The following is a 26047-nucleotide window of genomic DNA, read 5'->3' as shown; positions in this document are numbered from 1 at the left end:
GACTGGCCGAACGGGTTTAAGGTTTGTTTTTTCCCAAGCTTTTCCCCTGGGGTCATATTCTGGCGACAACTTGTTTAGGGACATAAAGCCCGCAAAAAATTTGTCCAGGGGGTAGTTTTGCACAAACAAAAAAACTCGTTTAGGCGGTGTTTGGAAATAATTTGGTCACGCATGTATACAGAAATACATTTAACTGCCCCCCCCCGGTGTAACGTACGCAGCAATTCTAGAAAACTCTTGGGGGATGCCCCAGCACCCCTGCTTCCCAGGGCCATGATGTGGAAGAGCTGTATTCACATCATATTTCTCATGCGCATGTATTGCAAGAAAACAAATCTTGTTGAAAGGATCGTAGACCTGTGTGACCGTTCGATCCACTTGGTCTACGAGTAGATGATCTAATTCTCAGTGCTTGGATTTCGTTTAACCTCCTTCTTAGTCCTTAATCGGATCTCGAAGTATATACTTTGTTATTCTGATCCGCCTTCACTCCCAAAACCCGACCCATTGTCATCATAAGCCTATCATGATACTAATCATCGATCGATTTGACCATTATGCCAAGAATCAACCCCCCCCCAAAAAAAAAAAATAAAAAAAAAAAAATTCTAAAACATGCTTTAAAAAAAAGGCAACAAAAAATAAACGAAAGAAAGAAAAGGGAAAAAGACACAGCCAAAGTCTGTTTCACGACCTCCAATATTCAATTTAATGAAAACTTGTGGACATACGTGAAAATTGGTATGGATTTGTCGAATAAAAACAACCTCGCAGCTACCACATGAGCTTTGAAGTTTCAGAAAAGTTTTCCTATTTCACATGTCCAAGTTGTTCGAACATTAATAGAACATTATTATAATATAATATTCTTAATGTTTCATGGTAATATGTGTAAAACGTCAACGTTTGGTGTTTTTGAAATATTTTGAAGTTTCAAGAATTCATAAAAAGTTTTTGTATCATTTTGCTCAACGTTAATATTAATCAAATTACAGCAAAACATTTTGACATTTTAAAATGACCAATACTAGGATATTGTTAAAAATAATTTCCTTTCTGGCAACACAATGTATACAAAAGGGTTGCTTTGCCGCCCCCCCCCCCTTCCCCCTAAAAAATATGTACAAATAAATAGGTATAAAATTTGATGAATAAAAAAAAATCAACGACCAGGAAAGGGGAGAGTAAATAAGAAAAAGAAAGCAAGAAATATTAATATAATATTTGTTAAATACTGAAGTCTATGACAAGATTAGATTTTTACTTTGAAAAAAAAAGGTCCCGATTTGTTTTCGCTCGTTCTCAACTTTTTTTATATAAATTTCTCCATGCATACCGTCAAAAGTATTTGGTTAGCATTATGGAGGTTGGGTTCGAAAACATGAAATCCTCATGATATCATGGATGCCCCTCCCCCCCCCCCTCGGAAGTCAATTTCACTTCCTCATTTGAATTGATTACTGACATTTTACATAAGAAATGGTCTAGTCAATCTGCCTCTAGAAAGCAATCCATCTTCATGCAATTGAGGTCTATTGGAGCATGAATTTCTCAGACTTACATCAGCACCAGGAATTAACAAAGGAACCATGTGTTCTGACGCTCAGCAAAGAAATTTTCCGTCCCTGTGCATCTGGGTGTTCAATAAGAAGTCAACCTTTTTCAAACTTAACCTATTCAATTGGACTTTTTTTAAAGGAACGGGGAAACGGCTTCAAGTCGATCCGAGACGCTTCTTCTGAAAGATCGATCGTGCGTGGACGCCTAGTGGCACCGACGATTTCTCGCCAATTAAGGGCAATCTGTAATTGGATATAAGGACATAGACTGCGAGAACGAGGATGATGTGGAAGATTTCGTTGATCATCACCTTGACTGTGATCGTACTCAACACGCAACGCGTCACCAGTCGCGTGCATGCGGAAAGTAAGTACTGTTGGACATACGGGAAGGGGGTGCCCCCAAACCCAAACCCCAAGGTGGAAAAATAGGCATTTAACATGTTTCTAGGGTTAGGGGTAGGGTTATAGGTTACCTGAGAATTTTCATACCGATATACGTCGTGTAGACAAAACAAGAATTGATTCCTGTCGCTTTTTTAATGTTCTTGCACCATGCAATGCGACGTTTTTCTTCCTGTATTTGTAGTGATACGACATTTTGAAACAGAAGTGCACCCCCCCTTTGAAAGTGAAGATTTTTTGGGGTTGTCAAATTTTTGGTAGGAAAAATTTGCCCCCCCCCTTTTTACTTCATGATTTTCCTTCTCATCAATGATCCATTATCATAACTTTATCAGTATTACTGTAAGCTTATTAATGACAATGTTCAAGTGATGACCACAAAGTTTTAAGAAGGCTCTACTCTGTCAATATCAAAACTCGATCCCAAAAGGTTTGTTCGACGGTATAGTTGCGTCTTGTCACGTCACGATTTGCCGAGCGCCATTATTACATTTGTTAGATTTAAACATCTTGTCAGTCATTTAACATCTGATAATTTTCATATTCTGTTAATTTGATTTAAAAAAAAAGATATCCTTCAAATTTTTCTCTTGAATAATCAACAAAAATAAACTGTATTTCTGGCAAATTCTACGAGCGATGAACAGTCCGACGAATTTCTTTATTTGTTAGTAGGCGGGGGGAGGGGGTCGGCCTAATCTGAAGACAATTTGACCAATTCTTTTTGACTGGGGATCACCAAACCCTTTACATTTACAAGTACTATGTTAATTTTATCCCCCTTAACTGACTTCATTTTGAGAATGAGCAAAAAAAAGAGGGGGGGGGGTGGGAAAAAAATAAGAAGAAAAAATCGAAGTCCACTTCACGAAAATTGTCAACTTTTGTTCGTGATTGCGCCCTTCACGAATCAGAAATAAGCCAGTTCGTTGTTCCACTCTGCGCATGATAATGAGATAAGCGCCAACTTTGATGTCTTGATTATATTATTTTGAATTGTGTTTTTCATTTACATCCACAAATAACAACAACTGTGCTTCCATGAACGACTGGTATTCACAGTTTGCCAAGTTCATTGTGCAACATGCTATGATATGCATTCAAAGTAGGAATGCAACAAATACCTTCATAGAGTGTTCAATGGTGTGCTATTCTAGTCACCTGGTCTATTCAATTCCTTCATCCTGCTATGTTAGGCATGCATGCTTATGTAATGAAAAAAATGACAGGTTTGACCAAAATTGTCCATAAAGTAACTACGAACGGGTCTATTACAATCAACCACATCAGTATCACCTTCCAGACACCTTTTGCCCTTTCACACGGATAAAAGAAATCGTAATTTGAATGATGATTCCGGTGAAAAATAAGGCTAGGGACATTATTTTGCACGTTGAAACCAAATATCAGAATCTCACCATGGACGAGGGTCATTGGAATCACGAAAGCTAATCACAATCACGATTGAGCAACCATCATTACAATGATGATTAAAGATTCACGCGTGAAAAGGCCCAATAATCTTGTGTAATCTGTGATTCCAGAGAAGATTAGAGTTGATCCATAATCTATAATCGTCTTGGTGAAGCTATAGGGGAGGGGGGTGGGGGAGGGGAGGCAATCATCACAAAATCCAGGATCTTGCCATCTTATTATCTCTTCTATAAGTTGTAGACATGACGAGATTCAAGATCTTGTCATGTGATCATCTCTCACACGGGATGAAGACAAGTCAAGACGAGATCTAAGATCTTGTCAACTGATCATCTCTCCCACGGGATGTCGACATGACGAGATCCGAGATCTTGCCATCTGATCATCTCTTTATAATGTAGACATCAAGAGATTCAAGATCTTGTCATCTGATCGTCTCTCCAACAGAATCATGAAGACATGACGAGATCCAAGATCTTGTCATCTGAGCGTCTCTCACACGGGATGCAGACATGACGAGATCCGAGATCTTGTCATCTGACCGTCTCTCACACGGGATGCAGACATGACGAGATCCGATATCTTGCCATCTGATCATCTCTTCTAAAAAAATGTAGTCAGACATGACGAGATTCAAGATCTTGTATTCTGATCGTGTCTCCCACAGGATGTAGGCATGACGAGATCCGAGATCTTGTCATCTAACCGTCTCTCACACGGGATGCAGACATGACGAGATTCAAGATCTTGTCATCTGATCATCTTTCCCACAGGAAGTAGACATGACCAGATCTAAGATCTTGTCATCTGATCATCTCTCCCACGGGATGTAGACATGACGAGATCCGAAATCTCATCCTTTTTCACGAAGAGGTGTAGACAGGACGAGATGATTATATGAACATCTGGGTGGCAATTCTAAGCTTCCTTACAAAATGACGTTATACAGGTACGCGTAAAACATCTCCCATAGACCCGTGTTAAAATGGCACTTCTGAAAAATTCATCAAAAATAAATGTGAAATTAGAGGGTGGAATGTTTACTACCATTGGATAGGATATATATCTGACATTCCATATCTGACCAGGAAATGGTCCGTAGCCAGCTCATTATAAAAATAAATCGCCATTTATGAAGATAACTATGAATGGATTAAATACATTAACTGAAACAGTAAAATAGCCCTAATTCTTCCGCCAGTCAAAAATAGTTCCAAGCCACCTATTTATCTTCCCAATTTGGCGAAGGAAGTTCAGTAATTACCATCCCAAGAATCAGTGTTAGATTTCCAATCATAATCATGCACTTTTGTCAATCAGCTATATCAAATATAAAAAATTGAATGGGTTGGTCGAATGAATATCTCATGTCTTCCTGTTGTAATTAGGCTCATGCAACCTGTGGGTGTGTGGGTCCTGAATCCCTCCCCCCCCCTGCTCGTACGCGATGATCTGAAAACATTTTTTTCTCGCCTCCCCCCCCCCCCCTTCTCTCGCTCTCCTCAGATGGATTTAGACCTGGACGGGACGCCCTAGATATCCACCCCAGCAGTTATGGCACCGCTTACGTTCAGTTCACCTTCGATCAAGAAAAGACTGTCCTAGTTTGGATACAAACTGAAGAGTGTATCGGGGTATGTTTTTTCCCATCATGATATCATGTTCTGTTTTTTTCTTTTATTTATCTATCTATATTAATTCATTCTAATTTATTTCATTAGTTTTCTTTTCCCTCTTTTTTTTTGGGGGGGGGTGGGATAATCATTTGCATTGTTTAAGTTTCCATTTTGCTGGAAAGAGAGGTTTTGACATGACAAGTTAAACGTATTACAAAATGGTGAATTGGCTGAGTTGGCCTTGACTGAAACACTGAATTTCGGCCTTCAGAAAAATCAAAATGTTGTCCAATACCTTAATGATTTTGTTTGCATGTTTGTATCTGTTTTTTAGAAGTTGACGTTTGACTAACTTTTTTTTTCACTTTTTTCACTTTTTTTTGCAAAGTATGCAATAAATGTAGATCTTTTGTTTGCGATTTTACATGGAATTTTTTTTCATGCGCTGATCTATAATATGCTTAAGCATTAGATGGTCTGAAATTTCAGGATATAGTCTTTGCCCGCATTTTGTTTGTTTTGTTTTTGTTTATTTCCAATGACTAAATCTCGAAGATAAGTGCTCAAATAACAATTTTAGCACAAGAAGTATAGTAGCAGCAGCAGCAGTAGTAGTAGCATAGTAGTGAGTAGTAGGAGTATAGTAGTAGTAGTAGTAGTAGTAGTAGTAGTAGTAGTAGTAGTAGTAGTAGTAGTAGTAGAAGTATTAGTAGTAGTAATAATAGTAGTAGGCGTCGTCGTAGTAGAAGTAGTATAAGAAGTAAGTAGTAGTAGTAGTAGTAGTAGTAGTAGTAGTAGTAGTAGTAGTAGTAGTAGTAGTAGTAGTAGTAGGCCGAGTATAGTAATTGCACATGACGAAGCTCTTCAATTTCTTTCTTATTTTTCATTTAAGTGCAAGTTACTACCTATTGCTTACTTATCGAGGGAAACGGAAAAAGAAAGAACAGTTGCTTTGATCGACACATCGTGGGCGACTAGTATTAAAGTAACTACATCCACTGCGACTTATCCATCGATAAATAACACGTATTGCGAGTAAGTGTGTTCATATTACAGTGCAAAGAAATTTATATTTAAAATAATATGCATTTATTAATGATTATACAGTGCGTATCAATAAAAAGTATACGCATTGTAACGGTCCTGGCAATTAAAAAAACTTACAATAAGGAATAATTTGTTTTTACATGTATTCTTGAGATTCGTTTTCTTCTATCAGATGCCAGTAGGAATATTGACAGAATATACGCTTGAGTGCAGGCGCGTACGCAAGGGGGGGGGGGTTAGGGGGTTCAACCCCCCCCCCTTTTTTGTTTTGCTTGTCTTCCCAGAGGTCGGTCTGGTCAAGGAGTTATCGGGCAAGCGCCTGATAACTCCTTGGTCTGGTTACGGACAGTTCCCCTACCCAATAATGTATATGACAGCAATAATGAACAGAATCTCATGTTTCCGACGAAAAACACAGAAAAAATTTCCGCTCGCTTCGCTCGCTCCATTTTATTATATCTTTTATTTCCGCATGTCGCCGACATGATCACGGTATCGCCATTAACAAGGTCATACATGATTATCTTGATGTATACTTATGAATACAAGTGAACCAAGACAAAGACATACGTTTTCTTACAAAATATGTTTTACCAATATGAAAACAAAAATGACGGAAAACGCTAAAATGTCGGTTAGCTCGCTCCGCTCGCTCGTAATAATTTATGAAATTCCATAAGTATCTAGTCTCCTGTTCAAGGCCGTATTATGAGTGTTACGAATAGAAGGACATGTAGCATCGACTAATACTTGATTTACTAACAAACTATTGACAAGAAATGTATGTTTTGACGGGAAAACGCGAAAATTTCGGCTCGCTCACTCCGCTCGCTCGTAATCATTTATGAAATTTCTCAAGTTTCTAGTCTCTTGATCAAGGCCATATCATGAGACTTACGAGCAGAAGGACATGTATCATCAACTAATATGTAATCATTACCAACAAGCTATTGAGAAGAATTGTATGTTTTGACGGAAAAAACGCAAACATTTCGGCTCGCTCGCTCCGCTCGCTCGTAATTATTCATGACATTTCTCAAGTTTCTAGTGTTCTGATCAAGGCCATATCATGAGTGCTACGATCCGAAGGACATGTAGCATCGACTATGATACCAACAAACTATTGACAAAAAGGTTATGTTTTCAACGCAAAAACGAGAACATTTCTGCTCGCTCGCGGGTCATGACCGCACTGTTACATACCCCATCCCCACTTAATGTTATTGTCTTATTTGCAGCGCTGAAAAAAGAAAAGAAAAAAAATCATCACCTCCCCCCCCGGTCTTCACTTTTTAGACACTGGGCGGGAGATTTAAAAAAAATCAGCTCGAACCCCCCCCCCCCCCCCCTTTCAAAAATCCTGCGTACGCGCCTGCTTGAGTGAGAACTGCCTATTTTGCTAAAGCTCTCAGAGACTGGTTTGCGCAAAAATCGGCTGATTTTCACGCTGTGACAAAGAATGAGAGAATAGAATCGACCAACATTGTTCCATAATCTATTTGCATGTTTTGATCCATGAAAATGCAAATTATACATTGCAACTTGTTTGAACAGTTTGGCCCGAGGTAAAGATCACGTTAGCTTGTCAGTGACAGTTAGATCTGTGGGGGACATGAAATGAAACAAAATATCTGAGTAAATGAGTTACATTCATTTTACATTTCCGGTGCTTTTTTCTCGACGTTTTGTAAATTTTTTTTGCAAATTACTTTTAACGAACTTTTTAAAAGACAGTGGTGCTCACTCAAGCGGAAAATTTTCTCGACAATGTTAGTTGCTCAAATAGACTTATACCAATAAAAAATGATGAACAAACATCAGGATATTAATCATATCATTTTATAGGGTTTTTCACAATGTAATCTTGTTTTTTGATAAGTACTTATTTCTTAATTTCGAGTATATATATCTTATTATATTTTCAACCCATAAATAAAAAATCACTTCAAAAATAAAATTTTGCATAATCATAACTCCAATCGTTTTAGACAGATTTTCACCAGTCCTTCACATATTTTTTTAATCTTTTTCTGCTTTTATTATGACCAAACTTTCATCGGGGCAACTCCGCCTTTAATTTGTTTCCTTCTTGTACAGGTTGAGGCATCATTTCGGACTCATCGGAGAATATAATTTGACCGTACCTGCCACCATACACAACACGACTGCAGAATGCAGTTTAATGATATTGAAGAAACCATTTTATGAAAATACAGGTAAATGATATGACATAAATAACATCATGCCATCTACCAAAACCTCAGAAAAACGTTAATTTAAATAAATAGAGAAAAGTCAGACATGAATAATGCTGAAAATTAAAATTAGATGTAAAATAAGAGAGCTATGACATTTTAAAGTTTCGCTTATTTTTCACTAGACAGTTCTATGCTCAATTCAGTGATATGTAAATTAGAGAGTTGATGATGTCACTCACTCACTTTTTCTTTTGTTTTTTATTGTTTGAATTATACAATATTTCTATTTTACGAATTCGACAATTAGGACCCCCTTGCTTGAACCACAAAATGTTGAAATAATGGAACTCCACGTGTTCAAGGAGGAATGAAACTTTTATTTCACATGACAATGACGGGAAAATAAGAATATTTCATATTTCATATGATAAAATACAAAAGAAATAGTGAGTGGGTGATGTCATCGATCCCCTCATTTGAATACCGAACAGGATGTGCATATTAAAGTTTTAAAAAAATTAAGCGAAACTTTAAAATGTCGTAACTTTATTATTTTACATCCGATTTTGATGACATTTTCAGTGTTATGCTTGTTTGATTTTTCTCTTTCTATTCAAATCTACTTTTTTTATAGGGTGGACTTGTCCTTTAAGTTTGTAAAATTTTGAAGACACTCGGAAGGGTGATCTTTCATAATTTTAGGGATCGAAAAGGAGAGGTTTTGGTATATCTAAATTGATGCGAAAAGAATACGGTAATGGTTTAGAGTTGGCATCCTGTATACATACATACATGGTGACATTTTCAACACTTAACATTAATTGGTTAAGATTTCAAGTTGATACCCAAACATAGAAAGTTCATTGACCATAAGTGACCTTTGACCTTTCTCATGTGACCTGAAACACATGATAAATTATTTTAAAAAGCATGTTTGACACATTGGTTTAACATTTCCCTTACTAAATGGTATGTTGAGGTCGCTTAATTTGCAATACTTAATTTGGACTGTAATGTCTTTTGAGTCTGGAAATACTGGTAAGAAAATACAAAAAATGTCATTGAAATTATTTCTTTCTTGATAAAAGTTAATTATTTGGATACCAACAGATTCATCGACCCCATGAATGGTGGTTTAGATGCCAGAATCGTGGTTCGAAGTTACTTAGAAGCCGATATATTGTCGAAAACCCTGTTTTGGGTGGCCATTTTGTAAAAAAAAACAAGATGGCGGCCACACATGTATCGGTACAAATGAAAACACTTTTATTCTGATTCTTTATACAATAACATTTCCAAATATGTATAATTTTCAATTTCGCCAACCAAATCCGGCAAAATTTACGTAGTGAAACTGACTATAACCCGTTTTGATAATTATGTTTTCTATTTAATACAGCTGTACTGCTTGGTTATACAGTGGCTCTCGTTTGGATCGTTGGGGCTTTAATATGGTAGTAAGTACTTATCATGCTTCATTTACTAGTCTCGATGAAACATTTCCATACACCAAACATTGTCAAAAATCAAGAAGAAGAATTTTATTTGCCCAATGTGTAACTCTATCTCGCCATTTCCATGCCAACATAATATAAAGTATCGTGAACTTTAATACAAAATTGACAATTTTTTTTAGAGCTCACTCACTATGAAAGATGTTTTATGAATATATTTGGTAAATTATCTATAATCTTTTATATCAATATTTTCGTTAATCTTCTTTCGTGTTGAATGCTGATGTTTACATGCATTAAAAAAACATTGGCACAAATTCTATTTTTTACAAAAAACAATCACCCAGAATGTCCAAAACACAATTGCAATCCATTTCTTATAATTACCAAAATCATAGTAAAAAACGAATTTATTTGTAATTTTTCTCATTTTCTGTGTAAAATACAATTGTTTGTCATTAAAAATCCAAGATAAAAGCCAAAATTGCCAATCTTTACCCCCCCCCATGGGACATGATTTGGAACGAGGAACACCAAGATTCACTAACTATACACTTAAGTCAATCCAAAAAGGTTGATTTAACGAGTTCTTCGATGGTGCAGGGTGCACCCATTTCCGACTCAACTACATGGACTGGGCTGAAATGTCAGAATATCATCTTTGTAGCAACTTGATTTCCATTCCGATATACGTTTTACAGATAAACATACACCCAAAGAGCCCAATATCGCCGATAGAGGGCTCTAGATATATTTTGAAATAATATTTGAATTTTTACAGTGAATAGACGGTTGAAAAAATATAAAACGGCTTCTATAAGCGTTTACAATTTAAATGTTAGATGATAGACATGTTTAACTTGAATTATTGCCCCTTTGCCAAAGCTAAAGAAGAATTTACACACTCTAAAAACACAGAGTGAAATTTACCTAATATTGGGCAAAAAGAGAACATGCATGTTTGCTGGACAACTTTTCCCCAATACTGGGCAAAATGCATGTTCGAAGGTAAATTGCAACGCAACAAATTTATATTAGCAAACTTATTTTTTAGAGTGTACTGGATGATTCTTTTTTTTTTTTACACAGCTATTGTATAAAAAGGCATTGTTTTGGGAAGAAGTCGGCTCAATGCAATGGGAATGGCCATGTGGTAAGTAACATCATTGTGGACCTAACCCCTTTTGCAAAAAAATGATTTTTCTTTGCCACTTTCAATCACGTTTTCATTTGAATGTCAAATTGTCTTTGGTATCATCGGAGTGACTAAATTTAGAGGTTTAGAGACAGAAAACAAAATTTATGAAAAGTGGACCTAACCCCTTTTGACAAATGAGTTCTTCAGAAGAGTTTAGTTGCCAAAGGGGTTAGGTCCACTCCAAGAAATTTTTTTTTTTTAATTCTGAATTTTCATGATACCCTACCATGAGAACATAAGATTGGGTATAAGAAAAAACCCTTTTACAAGTGAGCTCTTCAGTTGCCGAAACAAAATGCCATTTCCTTGCAGCGCATTATTGCTCTAGCAGGTCTAGTGATTGTAAGGTGTACATGTATAAGGTGGACAGTATCATTCAATGAGAAAAGAAATTCTAGGGAGCAGTTTGCTCATAATGATGAACAAATATTAGAAATTTGAAAACAATATTGGACAAGCAATAAGAATGTAATGAGCATTTAAATTTTGAGATCAACCATGTTATGGAGATTTTCCCATTGGCAAGGTAGGGAAATGAGACCAACAATCCTGATAATAATGACGCCATTTATAATTTCAAAATTTTGCGACTTGCCTGGAGCTGGTCTGGACAGAATTAGGTAAATCATTTTACCGATTTCCAAAAGGAAAAAGCAAAAAGCGAAATATTGAATGAAAACCTGACCTAGAATAATGAATTATAGAACAAAATAGGAGAAGATGTCTTCTTTACTATGCATCAAAGAGGTATGTTGTTTTATATGGAAGAGTTGACACTTTGAAAGGAGAATCGGAGGACACAAGGCCTTTATTTGTCGCTAGGGGCGGCATTCACGCGGGGGGGTGATCCCCATGATTTTTCAAGAAATGAGAAAGGGGGAGAGAAAAAAGGGAGATAAATTAAAGAAGGATGAAGATAGTGAAAGGCGGGCTCTGTATGGGCTGTATTAATACACCTACCCTTATTATTCAGCGAGGAAAAATATGACGTCATTTTTTAGACAGTTGGAGACCTAGGCTAAATCCCTTTCGTCCTTTATTTTCTATTTCTTCTTTTTGTTAATTTACCCTTGATTTTCTTATAAAATATAAGATTCCATCCGATGATCAGTTTTGTTTCAGACAAAAAATCGTAGTACATCTCATGCTTTTCTTTCCTTTGTTGGTAAAACAGCTCACGCAATAGACAACGTATCCCATTGACTTTTCTAAAGCGTTTGATACTATTAATCACAAAATGTTAATTTCTAAATTCCACCACTATGACACTAGTGGTAAGCCCTTAGGTTCACTGATTATCTTAACAAACAAAAAACAATTTGTCATTACCAATGGTTGTGACTCACAGTTGCAATCGGTTACATGTGGTGTCCCACAAGGCTCCATACTAGGTCCTCTTTTGTTCATTTTATACATTAATGATCTAAAAAATTATTCCCAATCATCATTAATTTGCTTGCTGATGATACTAATACATGTTTTTCCCATGCAGCGTGACCCTAACAGTCCAGTAGATGCAGTAAATAATGTACTTGTACTCGTTCAGTCAAGGCTTTACGCTTAAGCTTAACCTTAAACAAAAAATCATGATCTTCTGCAATACATTAGCAACACTTCCAAAATATCACCCCTTTACAAATAGTATAATTACTAAGTCCACAGTACTGAAGTTTTTAAGAATGTACATTGATAGTACCTTTCTGGGAAATCCCACATTAATTACTTAAGCAAACAAAGTCCTTTCTAGAAACACTGAAACTTATAATCAACTTAAATATAATATTTTCAAACAAAATTTTATATATCATCTCTTTACTCAACTTTAATAACCCATTACCTTAATTATGGCATTCTTGCCTGGGGAAATATTGCTCTCGCAGGATACTTGTGTCACACCAATCAACTTTATTTCATTAAAAGCGAAATTCTGAAGGTAATTTACTTTTTTTTCATAACATTGATAAAATTTTTATGTACCATTTATCTTGATATGAATTACCATAAATATTGTCACATATGTTTTACAAAAATCTCACCGTGCATCAGAGTAATCAATACCATCTTCCTCGCACTCGAACAATTTTTACACACAAAAAAACCCCACTATTCACTGGACCAAAGTACTGCAACACTTCCGCCAGATAGGTGCATTTCCCTTTTATTCATTTACACGCAAACTTAAGGAACTGTTTTTCTTCGTTATCCTGATCTCCATGACTAATACCTTGGTCACATTTGTTCTACGGCGGCCGAACGGCAAGTCCAAAACAGTCGTTTTATTCATATTTTATTCAAACCACGTATATCATATGTAGCTGGTACACAAAAGAAATGTTAAAACGGCTGTTTTCGACTCGCCGTACGGCCGCCGTAGAACAAATGTGACCAAGGTATAAATCACATATCGTTTTTTTGTGTGTGTGTGTTTTTTTTGCTTTGTCTCTAGTTTTAAACTTTATTTCTGTTACAGTATACCAGCTTTGCATTATGCCAGCTATTTTTTTTTCTTGAACTATAGATGCATATTATACTGCGACAAAAATGTATCAGATATTATAACCTAAAGTATAAGGGTGGAAGGATGCATATATCTTTCATGTTAATCATTTGTATTGTCTTGACCCCTTCAAATTCATGTCGTAAATATTTTTCTTCCATTTTTTATGTATCTAAATAAAAATCAAATCTGCATATTTAAGGTCATAAATTCATCCGCATTCCAATTACAACTTTTCACCGGGGTCTGCAATTTGCAGGCTTGCCTTCATGTAGGCCCAATCATACATATTTTAATTAAATTAATGTTTGACCTTATAACTCGAATGATCGTTTTGCATTATAATGATTATGCTATTAGACTAATAGCATAATAGTATATTTTTCAGTTGTCCAGAATTAGATCGTTATGCATTATTGTTGCTGTTTTAAAATGAATCAAATGTCAACGAGAAATATGAAATTAATTAAACACTTTTTTAATCTTAAGCCACAAGACCAAACCCCTCTGACGCCAGTAAATGATATAAAGGAGAGCTCCACTTCACTTCGACTCAAGTCCGTTGATACTTTCAGAGGGTAAGAACAAATATTTTTGTGTATAGGATTGTGAGCGCAGGGTACACAATGGATGTGGGAACAGAAAATTTGCCCTAAGCTATCCACCTTATTAAAATTCCATGACCGAGAACGAAAATGAAACAGAAAAGAAAAGAAATTAAAGGGGAAAGGGGGAAAAGTAATTGTCTGAATATTATATTAAAATCTATCACAAAATTAGATTTTCATTTCGAAATTACATTTTCTCGCGACTTCCTAGCGCACGCCCTGTTCTGCCCCTAAAATATGATGGATTTATTATGCAACTGAGTGGGGTGTGTGTAAAGATGTTTGTGTGTGCGTGCGTAACTCTATGTGAGTCTGTAATGGCCTACTTCTGGGGACATGCATTTTCTTGTATTTTATATCCACCAATCGGGGACATCCTACAACCAGAGACACACCCGGCCTCCCATCTTATATCAAACCGTTTCATAAAACGCCAGATTTGTGAAAACAACATTTCAATCCGGTGAATTAAACTGAAGTTGTGTGTATAGGGGGTAGGAAGCACCCCAGGTTAGTGAAAAATGCCCCCGGTCAGTGTATTGAATTCAAATATGTACTAAACACAAGTCCCCTCCTTGGCGATAAGTGAAAAGCGAGTCCTCGATGTCAAATAACAAGACTCTGGGTGTGTGTGCGTGCGTGTGGGTGAGGATGTGTGTGTGTGTGTGCGTGGTTGTGGGTGTGTGTGTGTGTGTGTGCGTAATCATCGACAAAGATTGGAGGTGCCGTGGCCGAGTGGTCTAAGGCGCCTGGCTATACATGGAAAGTCCGGGGTTCGATCCCCGGCCGCGGCACCTATGCCCGTGAGCAAGGCATTTAATCTACAATGCTCTTTTATCCTGCTTTCAAATAAATGGAAATGCTGTATGCATTGTTGGTACTAGGTGTGCACTTGTTTAAAAAAAAAAAAAAAAAAAGATTTAAGGTACATACCTCAAATCTAGTAATATAGATTCCGGCTCGCAGGTATGCCACACCAGTCTGTATGCCATGGGTCCTGACTGATATTAGACCACAGGGTAAAATGTCTATACAAATTTTAATATTTGTAGACCTCTTATCAATGAAATTAACATGAGAATTGATCATGCCAAAAAAAGTGTGTTTTAAACAATAGTAATGTTGTTACCTTAATTATCAAAAATGTGTTTTGCGATGGATTTTAATTCAACACCAGCCTGTATGCCCTGGGTCCTGACAGTTATAGATCACAGGGTAAAAGGTTTCTAGCAGTTCTTAAAGGGGAATCCAGCCTTGGCCATAAAATTTTGTGTTGGGAAGAAGAAAAATAAATTAAACGGAATGGCGAAAGTTTGAAATAAATCGGACAAGCGATAAGAAAGTTATAGCTGATTTAAAATTGAGATCATTAATAGTATGTAGATTTCAAATTGGCAACTGGGTAAGTAAATTATGACAAGGGGCAAGGACAACTTTCCCATAGGCCATGTACTTTATTATCAGGGATTTGTGGTTTTCTCCTAAGTACCTATTCCCCTGGGGCAGTAATCTAAATATAATCCTGGTAGTATATTGTTTTATGTCCTCATGAAAGAAAAATATAATTTTAAATAAAACTTTTGGGAAAAATGACATTTTAGCCATAATATATGTATTGGAGTACATGGAAGAGTAGTCCTTGCCTTACATCACTATAAACATCCCATATGCGGCCAATTTGAAGTCTCCATGGGTATAGTGATTACCAATATTTACAACTTAAAAATTCATAACTTTCTTGTTGTTTGTCCAATATTGTTCAAACTTTCACCTATTAACTTGTCTGATTTTTCTTTTTCTTATAAAAACGAGTCTTTATTTGGGTTGGATTCCCCTTTAAAACAATGCTACAATATGGGTAAAAAAAATAATCTTGGCACCTCACAATTCCCAATATAAAGAGAATGAGACCTTTGGAACAAGATAGCTTGTGCGAAAACAGATAAATAAAAGAAACCGATCAACGAAAGTTTGAAAAAAATCGTACAAATGATGAGACAGTTATGAGCATTTGAATATTGCGATCACTTATGCTATGGAGATCCTCACATTGGCAATGCGACAAATATATGTGATATCACTTGTGAACAACTCTTCCCATTACTTAAGTACATATTTTACTTAAACTGCAACTTTTATCACATCTATCGGTAGATCATGTGTTCTTTCTATGGGAGGGCATGTCATACAGATTTTTAAAAAATACATCATGGATAAAGAGTTTGTATCACCATAAGAAAAAGCAAAACAGTTTCGGGGTATTTTATAGTCCATCAAAGGGAAAGTTGTTCACGTGTGACATCACACATCCTTGTCGCATTGCCAATATGAGGATCTCCACAGCATTAGGGATTGTAATATTCAAATACTCTTAACTTTCTCATTTGTCCAATTTTTCTCAAAATTTCTTTGTTAGTAGTCTTTGATTTTTCTGTTTTGACAGAAGCCTACTTGTGCCAAAGGTTTCATTCCCCTTCAAGGGAAAAATATTTCGTGAACACATAATCATTACATATGACCTGATAGAATATTTTCTCTCAAAAAAATTGACACCATATTTTCTCTCAAAAAATTGACACCATATTTATGTGGTGTGTTAACACCTGAATAATCAAGACGATTTTTTTTCTTTACTCACGGTGTTCGATTTGCGTCAAAGCTAGGCAAGGCTGCAATTAAGTGTATCCAGATGCCAAAGACGTCACGATACTACATGAGTTAGTTGACATATTTGTAGACCTCTTATCAATGAAATTAACTTGAGAATTGATCGCACCAAAAAAAGGTGTTTATTAAACAATTCTATTGTTATGTAAATTATTACAAATGTGTTTTGCAATGGATTTTAATTCAACCATTGTAGGATTCATTCATTAATTGGAGTCATGCCTGACTTTGGCACACGTCAAAGTTTACATCACTGCAAAGAATAGCTAATAATTATTCAAGCATGAAGACATGTCACATAAATATGGTACCAAATTATTTCGGATAGGATACTCTTTCCGATCATTTTTAATAATTATGGGCGCATTTCATATTTTTGCTTGAATTAGGGATTTATGAGGTGTAATTTTTTTTAACTCACACGGTAGTGCTATATTTTCTTTAAAATTAAAATAATATCTCTCATCTCCAGGTTTGCCCTTTTCAATATAGCACAAGGGATAGCAGGTGATGGACACTACTGGTATATTTCTCATTCTAGATATTATGGTGAGTGGAAGAATCCTGGTTCACTTTCTTCTTCGTCTTCTCGTACTCCTCCGCCTCCTCCTTCTTTCTCCTCCTTCGTATCCTTCTTTTCCCTCTTCTCCTTCTTTCTTCTCCTTTCTTCTTCCTCCCTTCTTTCTTCTCCTTCGTATCCTTCTGTTCCCTCTTCTCCTTCTTTCTTCTTACTTCTCCTTCTTCTTGAAGTTGTTGTTGTTCATCTTCTTCTCCATTTCTTCTTCTTCTTCTCCTCCTTCTTATTCCTTCTTCTTCTTCCCCTCCTCCTTCTCCTCCTTCTTTCTACTTCTTTTCTTTTAGTCTCTTCTTTTACATTTTTTCGCGATCCTCACATCTTTGTTTCCTCTTGCTTCTCAGATGGCCAAGACGGTCAAATATTGTCATGACATTTAATTGTCATAACCATCGTCATCATGTTCTCCACGATATTATTCAGACCAAAATATTGTTACCACAAAATGGCGCTGCTCTTTAAGGAAAAAATCTGTTTTTTCTCGAGCGCTTGACATAATCTTTCCGTCATCGTGAAGCGCTGTCAGATTGATTCCGTCCCTGACTGAATCGTAAATTTGCTACTATTAATAAACATGACTGACTCAACCGTTCGTCTAGGCGGTCAGCAGCGAACTGTGCTTTGTTGCTTTGTCACGTTAAAGTCTGTTCTGAGTCTCTCCCATTAAAAAAATATGTTTTCCCAATTTTTATGAAAAAAAAATCATATGTTTTTAGACCACTGATTCTTCGGTATATATTCTGATTTCCATAATGCTGTGGGTTAATCAAATGTCACTTATTCATTGATGTGATCTACATACTTTCATTTCATATTTTGTTCAGGTATAACTGTGGCGGACTTCATATTCCCATGGTAAGTATGCTTGGTTCGAGTTGTTTTGATATGTTTTTAATGAATTTCATAATTTATGTTTTTCCTCATACATGTACACCAGTCAGTATATTCTTCCATCCCTTTATAACATCAATGAAAACATCAATGGAGAGTATAATCACGTGACGTTTAATGCACTTTGTTTTAGGTTTGTTTTCGTCATGGGAACTTCAATCCATCTCGCGTTCAACAACCTCCTCTCCAAAGGCCGAAGTTATCGCTCAATCTTCAAGAAGCTGGTCGTGCGAAGCATCACGCTTTTCATCCTTGGGGTCTGTTTTCAGTGTGAGTGTTGCCAATTTGATAGAGATTATCCGGTCTGTATATTATTATTATTGTACAGTATAGTGTGACAAATTTGAGTGTTTATTGAAAGAGATTTTAGGGTCCCTCTGATATTTGTATCGGGGGGTTTTCGCGCTGCGCTTCTCGACCAAAAAAAAGAAGAAGTCTTTGTTGCCAGTTGCCCAGAAGCTAAATAATTTACTGTAAAGCGTTTACTGTAAATATTTATTGTACATATTCCGCACTCAATTTTGTGTTGTTATTGTTAAATGACACGTTGTAAGGGAGATTGGTCATTGTCTGACGTGTTCTTAGTAAACAAAAAATGAATTAAAAAATAAAAGGGGAATCCAGCCTTGGTCATAAAATGTTGTGTCGGAATGGAGAAAAATAAATAAAACAGAATGGTGAAACTTAGAAATAGGCTGCTTTACAAATGAGATCCCTAAAACTATGCAGATTTCAAATTGGCAACTGGACGTATTTTCCATAGGCCATGTACTTAATCATCAGGGATTTGTGGTTTACTCCTAAGTACCCATTCCCCTGGGGCAGTAATCTATATATAGCCTATATATATATGACCCAGGTAATATCTTATTTTATGTCCTCATGAAAGAAAAATATGATTTGATGTCAAACTTGAAATCTCCATGTAGTGATTACCAATATTAATTTATTTTTGTAAAATAAAGTTATTTTTTCGTGCTTGATTTTGAAAAAAAAAATCCTTCTATGAAAGATGAAAGGTCGTTTGTTGGAAAATGGTAAATCTAAACAGCTGTTTCGTCATCAAATACGACTGTGCATTAATAGTGTAACTATATAGTAGCCGTGTATACATAACCAAATGTAGATCCTATTTGAGTTATGATAATTCAGTCGTTTCGATATAAAATTGGATTCGAGAATGCATAGCTATGTACATCCTAGTTAAACAATATTGGAACGCAGGAATGAGCTGATAATAAATGAAATGCATTGTTTATTTTTCTGCAAGTTTCGTGCTAATTCATGAAAAATAAACCCCTCAAAATAAGTTCTGCAACTCAAGTTTGAGTGCTAATAAATTTCTTAGTGAACCATCATCATATGTAAAAGTGGTATCATTGGAAAGTATGATTATTTCTCTTTACAATCATGTGTCATTTGTAATGCTTGTGTTATCATGAAATACACAGACATGATAAATATGCAGCAATGTAAAAAATGAAATGTTGCAAAATTGATTGCCATCTCATGTTTGAGTTCTGCAACTCAAACTGCAAGTTTGAGTGCCAATAAATTTCTTGATGTGCCATCATCATGTGTAAAAGTGATATCTTTAGAAAGCATGATTTTCTCCTTTACAATCATGTGTCATTTGTAATGCTAGTGTTATCAGGAAATACACAAACATGATAATACGCAGCAATATTACAAATGAAATGTTGCAAAATGCGTCGTTTTCAATAGCGAATTTCCAATTGTTTCGAGGATGGATCGAGTGCATTCACTGTCACCTACATGGTGGAAATTGTATAGAAATGGAGACTCTTGTTAGAAATCAATGCACTTTGCAACATTTCACTTCTGACTTTTCTCAATGTTCATGGTGACTGCATATTCCATGATTACATAATCACAGCAAATGGCATGTCATTGTAAAGAGGAATAATTCAGCTTTCCAATGAAACCAGTTTCATCTTTTATACTTCATTAACCAAACAGATATTATCCCCCAAAACTGAGTTGCAAAACTTTTTTTGAGGGGTTTATATGTACGCCAAAATGACAGATATATGCGATACCAAAGGGAAAAAATACAGTTACTGTTTGCCGAATCCACGTCACGATCTAAAGCTTTGGTGTTTTATTTCCTTATAGCTCATAATGATTTCCGTACTCTTCGCATCCCTGGAGTCCTCCAACGTTTTGGTATCTCGTATTTCGTAGTTGCTTCTTCATATCTTGTTTCTCGACGTCTTCTAGCCAGAAGAAAGGAAAGAACGGTGAGATTTGTATTTTAATCTTTAATATCTGGACTGAGGGGAATAAATCAAAGCTGATATCATCTAGAAATATACAGATTCAAATGAAATCATTTCATCATCAAAATATCCAAGACACGTATTGGGTAAAGATAAATCTCGGCCAATATTATTTTGTGGCAGTTGACATGCTTGCAGTATGTGATTCTTTTTTGGTCGATCGCTATGTTTCCTCGCATGATATTAAAAAACATTATTCCGGCCTGGGGCAGGGGACTAGCTGCTTGGTCAGATCAGGCTAGTCATGCTAGTGTCCCACGTAAACCCATGCTGCCCACGATAGGTCAGTTCCAGTGTTGGCACTGAATAAAACAACGTCGAAAATTTCCCAACCCCCCAGAAGCCCCCCTAAATTATTTGGTCTATAACCATGATAACCGCGCATGGTTTTCGTAGTATCTTTTCATAATAATGATAATAATAATTATAATAATAATAATAATAGCTGGATTTATAAAGCGCCTTTTGCTTGAGGATCACAAAGCGCTGCTATTATTACCCCGGCTTTAGCTAAAGCTACCATCACCGACGCTCAGTGCATGTAAGGAATTACTCCTGCCGGGTACCCATTCACCTCAGCTGGGTCGAGTGCAGCACAATGTGGATAAATTTCTTGCTGAAGGAAAGCAAGTCATGGCTAGAAATCGAACCCACGACCATATGTTTCAAAGGCGAGAGTCAGAACCACTAGACCACGATGCGCCCATATTTCAGTACTTTTAATTACTTCATAAAGCATCAGAGCTTTAGAAAATATTGAAGGATATCTATACCAATAGGGGCGAATCCAGGATTTTCCAGGGGGGGGGGGTTCGGAGGAAAATTTTGACAATCAAACAAAAAAAAGGTTTTCAACCACAAATTAAGGATATTTCGTACCCGAAAAAAATTGACGAGCAAATAAAAACAAAAAACCCAGTCTTCAATTTCAAAATTCAAAAGAGGGGGTACACCCCTGGATCCGCGCCTGTCTCCCAAGACATGTTTGCTGAGTCACCTTCAAATCAACCTTTCGTTGGGGTGGACTTGTCCTTTAACATACGTCTTCCTGGAATAATTAAATGTTTTTCATATACTTTTGGTTTTAGGGTAAATGGTATATGATGTTCCGTGACGTCACTGACTATCTTGAGCTACCTCTGGCTGTCTGTCTCATTACTATTCATCTGCTTCTGACGTTTTTATTACCAGTTCCCGGATGTCCACTGTAAGTAAAAGAGAAAGAGAGAAAAGATTTTCATCCTATTTTCGTTCGCATAATATATGGCAAATTAACCTGTACTCAGAAAACAACGTTTTGAAGCAATTCAATGATGAATCCATATATACCATGTATACAGGCGTGAAAAATGTGGCTATAAGAATACTCAGGAAAAGAGATGACTTGTGGGACCAACAGGTTCCATTTATTAAAGGCATATTTTTAGGGTTTGTTATTTTTTTTCAGAGGTTATCAAGGGCCTGGTGGTCCTCTTGTTGGAGAGAACGGTGAGCTAACGAACTGTACCGGGGGAGCTGCGGGTTACATCGACCGTATGTTCTTCACGGAAGCCCACATGATAACAAATTCGAAGAGCGCGAAGATATACCGATCCACTGTACCCGTCGACCCGGAAGGGATTCTTGGTACTTTCACCTGCATCACGCTTTGTATATTCGGTTTACAGGTACTCGGTCTTAAGATTTAAAAAAAAATCCTTTTCATAATTCAAGTGTTGGTTTTAACAAAGATATTTGTTTTCTTGTTGGTTGATTTTGGTTGATTGATTGATATTTTTTTATATTCAAACATGGCAAAAAAAGTTTTATGACTGGTTTACGTTAATGTGTGTGTGTGTGTGGGTGAGGGTGGGTGTGTGTGTGAGTGGGTGTGTGTATGTGAGGGTGCTGTCGATGTGTGTGTGTTTGTTGGAAGGGAGGGTCAGTGTTGGGGGTGTTAATATATGCTGGGATTGAGCTACTTTGATTTGCATTAGAGAGAGGGGCGAGTGAGTGTATACCTACCTTCATCCTCAACGTGTAGTCATTTTTTTAAAACGAGCACACACAACGATCCATGAATGTCCTCGGTTTCCAGACAATTGAAAATGTCCCCAGACCATTTCAATTCAATTGTTTATTGCATTTGATTTCCATTCATTTCCATTAATTGCTTTTTCATTTAGGGGTACAATAAAAAAAAGTGCTCCATTCGAATGGTATAAGATATGGCCGGCCGTTCATTGAATATTCATAATGAGCCCAGGCCTGGTATAGGTGTTTCATAAAGCTGTTCGTAAGATAAGAACGATTTTATGAAAGACTGGCGATCCTTTCTTTTGGTAAATGGTATACACCATAGGCGATGGTTTAGCGTGTAAGAAAGGATCACCAGTCGTTCTTAAAGTCGCTCTTAACTTACGAACAGCTTCATGAAACGACTTCCTGGTGGGTGTTTCATAAAGCTGTTGGTAAGTTAAGAGCGACTTTAAGGAGGACTGGTGATCCTTTCTTGTGATGAATTATATACACCAAAATGTTCATTGGCGAAGGTTCAACTCGTAAGAAAGGGTAACAAGTCGTTCTTAAAGTCACTCTTAACGAACAGCTTTATGAAGCGGCCTCTTGCTGATAAAAATAATTACCTGTAATGTGGTTAACACTTTTCGGGGTGGGGGGGGGGGCGGGTCGTCAAATTTCATGATAAACAACTATGTGTGTCCTCATCATGGCCGTAATCAAAATTTTATGGGGGAGGCGCGTAAAAATAACGTTTGAAGAAACCCAAAAGCGAAGGAACGAAGTGACCGAAACTGTAATTGGGGTGCTTTTGCATTTTTTCATATGTTAAAATGAAGATACAGTTTCGATTAATTTTGTGAACATTTTCCTTTAGAAAATATATTATTCAAAATTTATGGGGGCAACTGCCACCCCCACCCCTCCTCCGTTCGGTCATGGTGTCCATTGATGTGGATGTGTTATTACTGTCTGTATGTTTATAAGAAGCTGAAATTAAATATGTCTTTTTTTCCATTAACTTATATTTTCAGGCGGGTAAGATTTTGCATCTCTTTTCCAGCGCGAAAGGGCGCATCATCAGACTTCTCATCTGGGGTATGGCACTGGTAAGTTCTAAAGAGATTATTACGCTCACTACTGATTGCTATGTTCAGATCCAATTCCTTCAATTCAATTTCATGGTCATATTCCATTCTCAAGGTTTTCTAATATGTATGCCACATATTTAGAAGACGTTTGTCTGAAGGTATCAAGGTAAAGACCATGGTTGACTTTTTTATCAACAAGAAGGTCTACACTGTCACAATACTGCAGGCCTAGTACAAATAAACTTACATTTCTATTTCAGGAGATGGACCTACTGTGCACAAGTTAATGGGCCAGATGCATAAAATAAGTAGCAACTGCTGCTAAGCAATTGCTTCAAGCACAAGCAATTGCTAGCCAACCAAAAGATCATGCCTCAACAATTGCTTTATATGCATAACCGTTAGCTAGTGTTTGAACCTTTCCCTTGCCTTCAGGGAAGCGTTTCATGAAAGGACTTGTCAGATGTTTTATCCGACAAGTCCCATTTTATCACTGCTTCTTAGCCAACCAACATCAAGGAAAGTTGTCGGATCTGACAACTTGTCGGACAAAAACGTTGATGAAACCGTCCCCAGAAAGCAATAGCTATAGCGGTTTGAACAATTAATAGCAACGTCACGCTGGTGCAAACACGACTCACAGAATAGGCAGGACTCGATAGCAAAGGCGTGGCAGTGCAAATTGCCGCTTCTTTCATATAACATCCTGTCCTTAGACGTGGTGTCAAACTAACTTGTTTCTTTTTTATATCAAATTTATATATTTTACATTTGACTTGCACTTACTCGTAAGAAAACATGTACATGTAGGCTTCTATACACCTTGGATTTTTTTCTGTGCATAGGCATGGTTAAACAAGTGGAGCGCCTCTGGCAGTCTCACCTGCATTAAGCGATTCAATATAGCAGCAGTGCTGACTTTGAAAACTATTCACAAAAACACCTCTCATTTAATAATACAATACAATGTTCATTGACCCTAAATGATATTTGACCTTGATCATGTGACCCAAGATTTGTCAATGATACTTGATTACCCCAACTTCCACATTTCATAAACTATATCCATAAACTTTGAAGGTTATGTCAGCAATTTGTTAATTACCTCCAACATGACCAAAGTTCATTGATCTTAAATGCCATTTGACTTTCATTGGTCATGTCACTTGAAACTCGCACGAAATTTTCAGTGATACTTGATTACTCTTAGTGTCCAAGTTTTATGAACTAGAACATTACACTTTCAGAGTTATGATGGTAATTCAACAAATACCACCAACATGGCCAAAGTTCATTGATCTTAAATGACCTTTGACCTTTGTCATGTGTCCTAAAACTCGCACAGGATGTTCAGTGATACTTGATTACTCTTGTGTCCAAGTTTTATGAATCAGATCAATAGACTTTCAAAGTCATGATGGTAATTCAGCAAATACCCCCAACTTGGCCAAAGTTCATTGACCCTAATTGACTTTTGACCCTGGTCATGTGACTTGAAACTCTGGCAGGATGTTTAGTAATACCTGATTACCATTATGGCTAAGTTTCATGAACGACGTTCATATACTTTGTAATGACGAAATTTCAAAAACTTACCCTTAGGTTTAAGATTTTGATGTTGATTCCCCAACATGGTCTAAGTTAATTTACCCTAAATGACCTTTGACCTTGGTCATGTGACCTGAAACTCAGGTAGGATGTTAAATATTACTTGATTAACCTTATGTTCAAGTTTCTAGGTCTATATACTTTCTAAGTTATGCTGTCATTTCAAAAACTTAACCTTCGTTCAAGATTTGATGTTGACGCCGCCGCCGTCAACGCGAACAAGCAAACGCCCAAGCTGCTCTGACGGAGCTTGAAGTATATAATGTTCGCTTTATGCATACGCCTTTTAGCGATAGCTTAATCGTCTCGTCAAGAAGTGCTAACAGTCAGAGATTGTTTGAACGTACTAGCAAAAGCATTTGCTTGCTCATTTTTATGCATACGGAATCAAGCAAAAGCCAAGCAAAACCCTGGCAAAAGCAATTGCTACTTTTTTACATTTGACCCATTGGTGTGCACAGCTGATGCAAAAATTCGCGAATAGAGATGCAGATGAAATGAGGAGATGCATAAATGAAATTCCTATATAAACACAGAGAAAAGAGAAGAGTCGTCGCTCGTCGCTCACCAACCTAAATTAGACGTAAACAAAAGAGTAGCGTGTCATCATTTTTTAAAATGTTTCCTATCAATGTTTCTAATCCTGTGTGCTTCGATTTATTAAATGTATCTTGAAATCTCCTAGAATCGAATTTTAATAGAATATAATGTGGAGATAAACTTTGTATTTTGAATTATATATAAATTGGTATATTTTTCCTTTCTTTCAGATTACCTGCAGCGCCGTATTAAGTAAATGCCACTTGGCTGATGGATGGATACCTATCAACAAAACCCTTTGGTATGTATTTAGAACAGAAAGGAATAAATTTTTCATGCATCGTTGATTGTTGCCCATTAAA

At 36.6% G+C, this 26047-nt stretch overlaps 1 protein-coding gene across 1 annotated transcript; it reads left to right on the top strand.

The window, feature by feature from the left end:
• Window positions 1–1598: 1598 nt before the first annotated feature.
• On the top strand, window positions 1599–26047 carry LOC121427291 (heparan-alpha-glucosaminide N-acetyltransferase-like). The gene is made up of 15 exons (XM_041623629.1): window positions 1599–1926; window positions 4905–5032; window positions 5907–6049; window positions 8159–8277; window positions 9659–9716; window positions 10803–10866; window positions 13898–13986; window positions 17156–17232; window positions 18082–18112; window positions 18186–18418; window positions 20285–20409; window positions 21537–21655; window positions 21896–22115; window positions 23481–23555; window positions 25916–26047. The coding sequence occupies exons 1-15, from the start codon at window positions 1842–1844 to the stop codon at window positions 26030–26032; spliced, it is 1683 nt and encodes a 560-aa protein (XP_041479563.1). The 5' UTR covers window positions 1599–1841; the 3' UTR covers window positions 26033–26047.

The sequence above is a fragment of the Lytechinus variegatus genome, chromosome 14 (genome assembly GCF_018143015.1).
Source record: "Lytechinus variegatus isolate NC3 chromosome 14, Lvar_3.0, whole genome shotgun sequence".
Lineage (NCBI taxonomy): Eukaryota > Metazoa > Echinodermata > Echinoidea > Temnopleuroida > Toxopneustidae > Lytechinus > Lytechinus variegatus.
Note: the sequence above shows the minus strand (reverse complement) of the source record. Positions and strands in the feature narration are given on the sequence as shown.

What these genes read in the sequence shown, in the direction of transcription:
- LOC121427291 (XM_041623629.1), top strand. Translation starts at nt 1,842, where the DNA reads ATGATGTGGAAGATTTCGTTGATCATCACCTTGACTGTGATCGTACTC. An exon ending in CAGTCGCGTGCATGCGGAAA is followed by an intron (nt 1,927 to 4,904) that starts GTAAGTACTGTT and finishes CGCTCTCCTCAG; the next exon opens with ATGGATTTAGACCTGGACGG. An exon ending in ATAAATAACACGTATTGCGA is followed by an intron (nt 6,050 to 8,158) that starts GTAAGTGTGTTC and finishes CTTCTTGTACAG; the next exon opens with GTTGAGGCATCATTTCGGAC.